At 43.8% G+C, this 11,332-nt stretch overlaps 2 protein-coding genes across 2 annotated transcripts; one reads left to right on the top strand and one right to left on the bottom strand.

Annotated features, from left to right (window-relative positions):
- The first annotated feature begins 1,456 nt into the window (after positions 1–1,456).
- Positions 1,457–6,509, top strand: TEKT1 (tektin 1). The gene is made up of 7 exons (XM_009641844.2): positions 1,457–1,806; positions 2,195–2,360; positions 2,610–2,738; positions 3,177–3,320; positions 4,895–5,117; positions 5,734–5,930; positions 6,195–6,509. Exons 1-7 carry the CDS (start codon positions 1,617–1,619, stop codon positions 6,352–6,354), a joined length of 1,209 nt encoding a protein of 402 aa, XP_009640139.1. The 5' UTR covers positions 1,457–1,616; the 3' UTR covers positions 6,355–6,509.
- On the bottom strand, positions 1,667–11,332 carry FBXO39 (F-box protein 39). The gene is given in 8 exon segments (XM_035897233.1): positions 1,667–1,748; positions 7,982–8,343; positions 8,346–8,483; positions 8,486–8,590; positions 8,593–8,726; positions 8,728–8,801; positions 8,803–9,098; positions 11,276–11,332. Coding segments are annotated over 7 exon segments (978 nt in total). The 5' UTR covers positions 8,935–9,098; positions 11,276–11,332; the 3' UTR covers positions 1,667–1,715.

Genomic DNA, 11,332 nt, shown 5'->3' with positions numbered 1-11,332 from the left:
TGAGAACCATCTGAGGTAAAAATAAAACTTTCTTCCATCATATAATTGATATTGAAGTATCAGTTGTAAATTTTGTATTAACAGTTTAAAATTAAATAATCTTGTATGGTACGCTAAAAATTAAGAACAGATTTAGGGTTGGTAACTACAAATGAATTACTTTATGATGGTGTCGCTCACGATTTGGGTCAGGAAAGACTCAGATACTGGGTTTTCAGAACAAAACTGCGTGAAGTCCCACAGGTCTCGCAATGTCTTGGAGGACCATCACTCAGGGATTCCTCAGCTTTCAAAGGGGCTGAGCACATTTTCAGAAACTAAGACATTTGTTGTTCTCAACTGCCAGTCAGCTATCTCAGGATTTCAGTTCATTACGAATCATTTTGTCATCCTGCTTTAATTTGCTTTCACAATCTTTATGCATTCTGCCATAAATCGATCAAAAAACACTGTCCAAAGCTGTGGGAACTACCTATCTCAATTAATGTATAAAGAACATGTTTTTATTTCCTGACAGATCTTAACTGGGCCTAGGTGAAAGGAAGCGCCACTGTTCTGTGTGCACTGTGGTGTTGCTGCTGTTGCTGCTCCCATAGCAACCGGTTTGTTTCCCTTCCGCGCTGCTGGGAGCGACCCCTGCAATATTTAGGCACGCATTTTGGAGGAACTACGTGCTGCCGCTCTGGAGAGTGCGGCTGGAAGAGCGCTGGGAGCACCCCCGGGTGAGGACGAGGGGCGCAGCCCGGGCCTGGGAGCAGCGTGGGCCTGAGCAGCGTCGGCCAGGCCCAGGGGGTTGGGGAGGGGGCGGTTTAAGGGCGCCTGCGCTGCAGCGTGGGCAAAGCCGTGTGCTGTTGAGGGGCGAGGAGTTGTCTCAGGAACTCCGGATGAGCATAATAAAAGGACAGGAGAGGATCAAACTGCTGTGACTTTGCCTGTACATTGGGCATGGCTCTCGCCCTACACTGCACCAGTGTCCCCAGTATGCTTCGTCCTGCTCTAGCCTTTCCTAGGCTTTTCCTTTTCCTCACCTGCTGTATTTCTTCCTTTAGCTTTTTAGGTCCTGTTTTCTCTGTCTTCTTTTTTCTTAATGACTCTTACATTTCTTTTTTTACGACCTAGAGTTCATCCACCTCTCCAGCCATATTCTTAAAAGGTGTTTACTTCTCCAACCTGTGAGAGACTATTTATCTCTGTATATTTTCACTGTTTCTCAATTTTCTGTGATTGTCCATTTAGTAATTCTGTCCTTCCTCATGGGTCTCCTTTCCCGTCTGTTCTCCTTCCTATCACAGACATCCCATCTTTTCCTCTCAGTTCCACTTTCAAGCCTCTTTCCTCCTAGCTTCCACTCCCAAATTCTTCTCTTTCTTCATTCTCCCACTCCAAACTCTCTCCCCCACAGGATAGCAAAGTCTTGGGGAGGAGCCTTGAGCAAAAAGTCTTTTCTTTTCATACCTGTGTCATTTTGCAGCTAAATAGGGCAAGGATTTTTCTCACCATCATGGACCTCTCTTCTCCCCTTCTTGCTTCTCAGCCAAATCTAATGCTATTGCTGTTTTCAGGTTCCATGTTCCAAGAACTGACCTGTGTTCTATCCAGAAACTGTCCAAAAATCAATGGCCAGACTGGTGCAAGCTCCGCCCAAGTTTCATCCCTCAGAATGGGACATTGCAAACAAGATGCAGTGTGCCAGTACAGAGGCTCAGAAATCCAGGTCACAGCGCACGACAACTGAGAGTCGGAGGTTGCTGGATGAAATAGAAAAGACAACTCAGAAAACCCGAAGTGATGTCAACAAGAAAATAGGTAATCCCATGTGTTCTGCAAGTGTCAAAATGTGTTATTTGAGCTATATGTTTAAGATGGACTTGGAAAATTAGTTAATAGTGAATAGGCATATATGTCAATTCCATGCTCGCTGATCTCATGGAAAAATTCAGACTATTTTAAAAAATATTGCGAGGCAGATTATTTTATAACAAATACATTACTTCAACAAAACACACAGAAAGCTAGTCCAACCAAACCTCCTGACACAGGGTTGCAAAACTGTCTCCACACATCAGCCCGCAATACTACATGCGCTCCACTATGGAATAAGTCTATTTTTAGCCATATCGAAGATCTGACCCACAGTGCTCTGGCATATAAGATGGGCTTGTATTAATACCTGTTGGCAATTTTCATTCTGCAGAACAGAGGCAAGAAGAAATAAAATTCTGGAAGCAAGAATTAGATAATAAACTTGAACAAATTGTTCATGAGACAGAGGTACTGTTGACTTTCAAGACTAGGCTGGAGAAATCTTTGGAGAGCTGCAAAGAGCCGCTCATCATTGCCCAAAAGTGTCTCCTGAACAGGTGAGATGATTAAGAAAATCTAGGTAATGAACCTTTAACAAATAATAAAAAAGGCTGCAGCTAAGGGCCCGCCTCTCTTTGCAGTGGAGTCACAGTCTGACTTAGGTGTTAGAACACTGGGGAACCAAGGCCACAAAGGAAAAACTTCCTGTGTGGCAAGGAAGAGCCTTCAATCTGGAACGCTAGGCTTCAATGTCTTCTGTCAGCTGCAGGCATTTGTGGCTGATGGCTTTTCCTCTCTTTGTTCAGGCAGAGGCGAGCTGGTATTGACTTGGTGCATGATGAAGTGGAACAGGAACTGGTGAAGGAAGCTGAAGTCCTCCAGGGTGTTATTGCTTTGCTTGGACGAACATTGGAACAAACCAATGAGCAAATCAGGTGCAGAGGCAAAGAGTGTAACTGAATACTGATTAGCTGAAAAGCAGGACAGCTATAATCCTGAGAAGTTGCAGGGTCAGGCTGAGCACAGGTCCAAAGTTACCTTCAGTGCTGAACAGCTACAGGATGTCAGTCCTAATTCATCCTGTTCGCTCAAGTAATGGTGAGAAGTTCTGTTTGTTAGAACTCAAAGTACTTGCACATGATCCCTGGTCTTCTTGTGATCCAGTCCTGTCCCTTTAATTCCAATGGGAACTGTACCATCAATTTATATGGAGGCAGCTTCATGCTCTAGATGTTGGGACTTTGCAACTAACAGTTCATACATGAAGAATTCCATAACAGCATTTGTATTACCTAATGCATATATGCACACATGTTAGGGACATCTGTGCGTGCCTACACTTTGGCTTAGAGTCTGGTTGTTTCTCCTCCTAGACTAAACCGTTCAGCAAAGTACAACCTGGAAATGGATCTGAAGGACAAGTTCACAGCTTTGATGATTGATGATTACTGTGCTACCTTGACAAACAACACTCCTGATATCAGCTATGCTCATAACACAGTGAAAATAGAAGGAAAGTAAGTGGTTATTTACTTCAATGAACATATGATAGTTATACAGCTAGTATAAGCTGTTCCAGTAACAGCAAGATTAAAGTAATTTTTTTGTAAAACGGGCTATATCTGTCCATTATCTGTTTGTTGTAGATTGTTTTTTGTACGTCTGTCCATCAGTTTAGTATCTCTGTATGTCCGTGAAATAAGCCACAATAATCATGTTCCCAGTGAACGGCAGTTTACTGTAAGTTTTTGAGGCTCACAGTTAGCTAAGAATTTCACACATTGCTTAGACCCAGACTAGAATCATGGGATGCTTTGGGTTGGAAGGGACCTTTGGAGGTCATCCAGTCCAACCCCCCTGCAATGAGCACATCAGGTTGCTCAGTTAGACTAGATTTACTAACCTAACTTCCTCTCCTCTCCCAGGGTGTCCTAGTGGGGAGACTGCTAGGCTGGGACACATGAGGTGTGGAGCCAGTTTCTGACTCAGTCATTAACCTGTCAAATGTGCCCCTTCTGTGTGAGTTAGTGTGAATGGTTTAGGTGGAGAAATAGCTACCACAAAAGAACAGCTGAAAAGAGGACACGTACTGAGGAAGCAGTGTGTGTGTGAGACAGCCTCCCAAGGACACACACAGAATCACAGAATCACAAGGGTTGGAAGGGACCTCGGGAGATCATCTAGTCCAACCCCCCTGCTAAAGCAGGTTCTCCTAGAGCATGTTACACAGGACTTCATCTGGGTGGGCTTTGAATATCTCCAGAGAAGGAGACTCCACAATCCTGCTGGACAGCCTGTTCCAGTGCTCCGTCACCCTCCGAGTAAAGTTGTTTTTCCTCATATTCAACTGAAACCTCTTATGTCTCAGTTTGTACCCATTGCCCCTTGTCCTGTCGCTGGACACCACTGCAAAGAGTCTGGCTCCATCCTCGTGACTTCCGCCCTTAAGATATACCATTGGCTCTGCGAGAACTGACAAACTTGGAACACCACGAGGCTAACAGCTCTTGCTGCTAGCACATCGGTGTGCATCAACAACGGGCTGTGTAACTCAGACCGCACCCAGAATGATGCTGGCTGCTGTATGCAGATGACCATTACAGCTTTATATACCCACCCAGTGAAACAAGGAGGAACTTTCCAAACACCTGCCCATAAGACACTGGTGCGCAAGCATGACCCTCTAATTCTGGGGATACGCTTGGGGGTTGGCTTCCCAACTACTGCTCCAACCAGGCACTCTGACTGTCTTACTGGTGGTGAACTGTGTGAGAGACTAAGTCAATGTTTTGTGTGAGTGGTTATTTTCCCCCGGAACAACTCAATCCTTTATCGGGGAAAGGCAAGTTATAACAAAGTTGAGCTGTGACTTTAGCAAATTCATTTCCATCCTACCCTTCATTCTGAAATGCTTGTAACAGAGAGGGTCTTTATTTTGTATCTGTAGAATTCCCAGCACAACTGGCACTCGCTGGGATGTGCAGTTAATAGTAGTGCTTTGGTCTTGATTTTGTGGAGTAATTATAGATAGATGATGTCACAGAGGCCTGATGCTGCCAGCTGATGACCTTTTATTTTGAATCTCTCTCAGTTTTGTTAGCCCTGAAGACTGGATAGATTTCTCAAACATAAATGTTGAAAAGGCTGACAAGCAGAGAAACAATTCTTTGGCACTGAGGGTGCTGATTGATGGCATCCTCTCACAGACAGCGAATGACATGCGCAGGCAATGTGAGATGGTGAACATCGCATTTAGAAATAGGGTGAAGGAAGTCAAGGATGCCAAGCACAAGCTAGAGACGCTCCTTGCAATGGTAAGTGGTAGGGGACAGTCAGCAAAAAAGTGGAAACAATGGTCTTGGGTTATGTACCAGTTTTCTCAATCCAGTGGCTGGAGCTACTTCGCTTTAAGAATTTTACCTTTGCAATATTGGCCACCCCTGCCACATTCTCCCTGCCACAATCTAAGTCATCTTAGATTTTATTTTCACAGCTCTGCATACACCACTAGAGAGGTGAATTTCTGGAATCACTCACTTGATATAAGTGTTGCTGTAGACATCAGTAAAGTCAGGATTTCCCTTGTGATTTTTAGTTACGTCGGGGATCCTATAGGATTTTCATGATTAGTGATATAAGAGCCTGGTAACTTAGACAATCAGGCTAAGCTTGCTTGACATTTGAGCCATTAAAACTGAGTGTTAATGTTAAAAATTAATTGCTGAGCTTAAATCTCCAGTTTCAGAGCAGTGTCACCTCTTTTCCAATGAAGGAATCATAATCCTGGCTGACCTTTGTAAACTATCCTTTGACGAAATAACATCTTAACATAATGAGAGTGTTATTACTGTAACCATTAAAGAAGATGTTGACGATTTCACCTGTTTTAAGAGACAGTGTGCTGCACTTCCTTCTGTTGGCTTTGTTAAGGTGATGAATGAGACTGCCTCACAGGAGAAGAACATTGCAGCCTTAAAGAAAGCAATTGCTGATAAAGAAGGCCCTCTTAAAGTGGCTCAAACCCGCTTGGAAGCAAGAAACCATCGCCCCAATGTGGAGCTGTGTTATGACACAGTGCAATACAGGCTGATTAGTGAAGTTCAAGAGATTACAAAAAATACTCAAAGGCAAGTGGAAATTATGAAAGGGGGGAAAATCTGTGGTGTAGGTTACTGGGTTAATTTAATGAGTCAAAGTAACATTGGGTGCCAGCTATTCTCCCTGAAATGTTGGGAATTGCTTTTCCCTTAAGGGAAGCTGCATGGATATTGTCTCTCTGTGAATCCCCTTCCATATTTTTTTTTTCCCCCTCACAATTCTTATCACATATGAAAAAAAAAAACCCTATCCATGTGTTTTCAACTAATATCTGTCTGTATTTTCCCTGTTAGATTAAAGGATGCACTGGCAGAGGCTGAGACAGAGCTGAAAGGTCTGAGCCGCCGACAGCTTTCCTTGGAGGAGGAGATCCAGGTCAAGGAGAACACGTTGTACATTGATGAAGTGCTCTGCATGCAAATGCGAGAGTCTGTTTACATTAACAACTTCTGAAGCCATCATACTGGGAGATTGTGTGTGCTCCAGAGAGCCAGCTACTGCTGAAATTTAATTGACAAACCTCCAGGTTTATTGGTTTGGCTCAATGCCATCTGGGTTCTAGTTGTACACAGTAATTAAACCAGACCTAGTACTTACAGCTATGTGTTTCACAGCTATCTATCTGCTAGAATGCCTGGTGAAATCTCCCACTTAGCAATAAAATTTCAGAACAAGAAGAAATGTCCCTTCTTCCATGTTACTATCTAGTGTGCAATCAATGATATCTTTTGCCATTTAAAGGTCTAGAAGCTGTGGAAGCTAGAGCAGGAGTCTCCTCATAAGTCACTTGTTGGAAAGCTGGGCAAGTGCGAGGGGTGGCTCTCAGGACTAGCCATGGTATGCTTTGTTCTTAACATCTGCTGTTAAGAACTAGGCACAGGTTTTATATCAAACTTAACAGGTGGTAGGGATTGTTGATACACTAGATGATACTGCATCTGACTGCATCTGAGTCAAGATTCATCGTCCAGCAGCTCATGGTCATCGTTTAATTCACATGTTAATTTCTTGAAAGAAATGAACAGTTAGTACTACTGAACAGAGCTAGTGAGTGCAGTAACTAGAACTGAATAAACAAGAGTTTCTCAGCTTTTCTAACAGAAGTGACTCTCAGCAAATCCATTTTGTACCTTGACATTAGCAGAGAATCACTTTTGTGTTATGACGCTACAGTAATCTCCACTCTCCCATTAAGCTGAGGGGGTCCCTTGTGCATTACATACCATCCTAAGAGACAGACAACGTCTATTGCCAATAGAAGATGCTACACCTACAGCTCAGCCATGAGCTTATTTGACATACTGGAAATTATCCTAGATATGATAGTAGACCCAAAGACAATTTCTAGAAAGCTTTAAAGATCTCTGCTGTTTACTGGAAACTCCGCAATACAACAGAACTTAAAGAAAGCTGTCAGCAACCATCACGTATAAGGCTGTGTGCTTCCCTCACGCATGCAAATACCTGATGCTCATTTACACGGATCAGCTGTTGCACACCTTTGGTGACATATATTTGGTGACACCAAAGTGCTTTGACATGGGCACCACATTACATGTGCTGTAAGACACCTGTGCATTGTTGAAATGGCGCAAAAGCAGCTGTGTAGGTTGATGCGGGCTACAGCTCTGTAAGCAAACAAGTTGTGCAGACTATTTTCCTCATATCCAGATTTCCCTGCAAAAGGGTGGGTTCAGAAAAGTCTGAAAGGCTAAGAAAGTTATCAGTTACTAAACATGAAGGTGTCTAACCAGAATAAGCCTAAAGCTTTCTTACAAAAATTACATTTTCCTGCCTGAAAGGTTCTTTTTGCTCACAGTTGACATTACAACCACCAGTATTCTGGCATTAGATTTTTTTTATGAGGGCAACCTGACATCAGCAGCTAGCAAAATGGGGATTGTAACCGGTCAAGGATAATCACCTGAACTAGACTATACCTGGAACACTGGAATGGCTCACTTATGAAAAAAACCCTCTGAACATAAAACTGAAGCAGTCAGGAATTCTGTTGATGACTGCTGTTATGCACAAGGTCTGTAGGATTACTTTGCTTAGATATCACTATTGTTTCCCTTACCTGCAGAGCATGCCCGTAGGCTGGGAGGAGGTTGGTGAGGGTAGGTCTCGTCCAGTCTGGGGCACTGAAATAGCAGCTCCATAGACTGATGCTCCTGACTGGGATCTCTGCTAGCAGGATCCTGGCTAGATGATCATGCCTCATGACTCCTTCAAAGTTCACATTCAGATTTGGGACTCTCTTGGCCAAGTTTGCTCATGACATTCCCTGGACCACTTGCCTAAGAGGGTCATGGATATGACATTCGATATTGAAGGTGCACAGGGAACGAGTGCTGTGCTCCCTCAGGATGTTCAGCATTTCATCAGAGATGCAGTTATAATTGAAAGTCAGGGTGACCAGGTTGTGGAACTTGGACATAGTTTGGTGCTGCTGTATACAGGAAGGTGGAGACTGATGAAATCCTCGATTTTCATTTTAGATACAAAGCTTTTATTTGTCAAGCAGCTCAGAGAAGTCAGAAGCTCACAGCCTTCTTCCAAGGTTACTCTTGCTCCTTTTAATCAAGCTGTTTGCTCACTCTTTTCAGGAAGTTCTTGATAAACTGAGCCCTGACCACACTTTTCCAGATCAAGCTGTCTAATTCCAGGTACTTGATGCTCAGGTATACCTACCCAGGTGTGAAAGAATACCTCTCATAGTCACTTGAAATTTTTGGGTAAAGGCAGTATTGTAAGGATTCGATAACTTGATCTCAAGGTGCTCCAAATACTTGCTAAATTCTTTGACATACCATAGTGCACTTTGATGGTTGGCCATAGATTGTGATGGTCCTGCTTCTCCAGAGGGATCCTGAGTGCATCACCCAACGCCATTTTTTTACAGACCAAGGCAGCCCCAGATCTGTCCATGTTGTTTAACCAATGGAAGATGTGCCAATGGAAGATGTGCCTCAGGAAGACATCAGGTAGATGAGCCCAGGAGCTCTGCTCAGGTTCGCTGTCATCTTCCATTGAGAAGACAGTTTTTCACTTCTCTTCTGGGTGTTAAGCCAAACCTAGAGGAAGCTGCGGATAGATTTCTTGCCATTCCCAGCAGAGTAGACTTCCAAGCAAATGGATGAAAGTTTGCTTCTGTCAGGGTCAAACAAGCTCTTGGGTCTAAACTGAAGCCTAACCTAAATGAAAAAAAAAAACAATGAGTAAAGAGCACAGTACAAGCACAGGTTACATCTTTTAACTTTTTGGCCTTCAGTCTAAGAAGTGATGCATCCTCTTATCTTTTCAACTATGAATTGCAAGGTTCAGCTGTGAAATGCAAACTACATCCCACTGGCCCATTAGGCGCTTGCTTTCACAGATCAGGGTATTTATTGGCTCTGCAAACAGCCTAAGGGCGTGGGAAGCTAGTGTTTTGTTAGTACCTCTGCAGGGAGGCAAAAAAATTAAGAATGTTCTTAATTCCCACCTCTATAGTGCACATGTGTTATGATGTCCACTTGGTAAATCACTCCTTAGGTCTTAGGACGAAACTGGAAAAACATCTAGTGACACCTTCTTATGGTCTACTCCAAAATTGGGTCTTACAGGACTACAAGAAGCTGCAACTCAAAAGTACGTGATACCAGTCTCCAAACAATCTACCTTTCCTCCTCTGCATGTGCTGTTCCGTTGAGAAACAAAATTGAAATGGATGGAAACAACAGAAGCATCATAATAAGATGAAGAAAAAGTGCAGGTCCCTGAGAGCCTGTTTACAACTACAAAGGCCCAGATACTTCTATTTTAATTTTATAAACAGGCATGAAAGGACAAGCTGCACAGTTGAGCTTCAGACTGCTGCTTCCCTTTTGGCCTACAGTTCTGTAACACATTATCCCTATGCCTGTATACTCCATCTGTCCAATTAGCACCACGTCTATTCTTATGGATTCCCCCTCCCTTCCCATAGAAAACGCCAATCCAAACCTGATTACTACCTGACTGCACCTCTTGTATTTAGTACAACCCCTCCCCCTGCCAAGAGCTCTTTGCTTTGCAGAACTGTCAGTCGTTTAGAAGGTCTTTAGATGAGTGACCCCATTTTGCCTGTGCAGACAAAGAACCTAGCCAAGTCTTCACAGAATCACAGAATCACAGAATCGTAAGGGTTGGAAGGGACCTCAGGAGATCATCTAGTCCAACCCCCCTGCTAAAGCAGGCTCACCTAGAGCATGCTACACAGGACTTCATCCAGGCGGGCTTTGAATATCTCCAGAGAAGGAGACTCCACAACCTCCCTGGGCAGCCTGTTCCAGTGCTCTGCCACCCTCAGAGTGAAGAAGTTCTTCCTCATATTCAACTGAAACCTCTCGTGTTTCAGTTTGCATCCATTGCCCCTAGTCCTGTCGTTGGACACCACTGCAAACAGACTGCTTCCGTCCTCTTGACTTCCGCCCTTAAGATATTTGTATGCGTTGATGAGATCCCCTCTCAGTCTTCTCTTCTTCAGGCTGAACAAGCCCAACTCTCTCAGCCTTTCCTCGTAGGGGAGATGCTCCAGTCCCTTTATCATTCTGGTAGCTCTCCTCTGGACTCTTTCTAGGAGTTCCTCGTCTTTCTTGAACTGGGGAGCCCAGAAGTCTTAAAATACGGTGGCTCAAGTTGCAGTTTGCTAGCGAGAAAAGCCTGAAACTTTCCGGGGAGGTGGGGGGATATAACACACCTGCAGCTATCTGGAACAGCGGAACAGCATATATGGCTGCAATGCTGTAATACACAGAAACACCTGTCTATTAGTAAGGGGTACTTATTGAGCTATACCCGCCCATATTACAGTGTGTGAATACAAAGGGGTACAAACACCACCACAAGAAACTTTTTTTAAACCACAGCTCTTTAGGAACTTATAGAAAATATGCTTATAAGCCAATGGTGGGACTCAAGAGATACCCTGCAGTGTTAATGGGTTGGCTTCCCCATGGCTCTGAACCAAGTCTTGGCTACAGAGGTGCCTCCAGCTGTCAGCTCTGATTTTAATGTGGTGGGGAAAAACCAAACCAAACCTTTGGAAAAAAACAGAGGCTACTACAGGTCTTTCCAGAGCAGTTTTTTCAGGTAGCAGCGTTTTAAAGATAAATGCTTTGCATGTCTTGTTTCTGCCTCGGGTAGGATTAAAAAAAAAGCAAACCCAAACCAAACCACGTTTTCTGCACTTGGCCTTTCGTTGCTGCCCGATTTACTAGAGGACGTCCCGGATGTTCTCCAGTACAACACTGTGCACTTACACCAGCTGTCTCCTCTACCAACTAATGCAGAAGCCGGCGGAGAAAAAGCAAACAAACAAAAACCTTCTAAGACCTTGACTCATAATTACCAGAAGTAAGAGGAGCCACGGCTTGGATACCCAAGGGGGCAACCCGGCCTCTAAATC

Source organism: Egretta garzetta, unplaced genomic scaffold, assembly GCF_000687185.1.
Source record: "Egretta garzetta isolate BGI_Z169 unplaced genomic scaffold, ASM68718v1 scaffold337, whole genome shotgun sequence".
Classification (NCBI taxonomy): domain Eukaryota; kingdom Metazoa; phylum Chordata; class Aves; order Pelecaniformes; family Ardeidae; genus Egretta; species Egretta garzetta.
Note: the sequence above shows the minus strand (reverse complement) of the source record. Positions and strands in the feature narration are given on the sequence as shown.

What these genes read in the sequence shown, in the direction of transcription:
- TEKT1 (XM_009641844.2), top strand. Translation starts at nt 1,617, where the DNA reads ATGGCCAGACTGGTGCAAGCTCCGCCCAAGTTTCATCCCTCAGAATGG. An exon ending in TGATGTCAACAAGAAAATAG is followed by an intron (nt 1,807 to 2,194) that starts GTAATCCCATGT and finishes TTCATTCTGCAG; the next exon opens with AACAGAGGCAAGAAGAAATA. An exon ending in CAAAAGTGTCTCCTGAACAG is followed by an intron (nt 2,361 to 2,609) that starts GTGAGATGATTA and finishes CTCTTTGTTCAG; the next exon opens with GCAGAGGCGAGCTGGTATTG.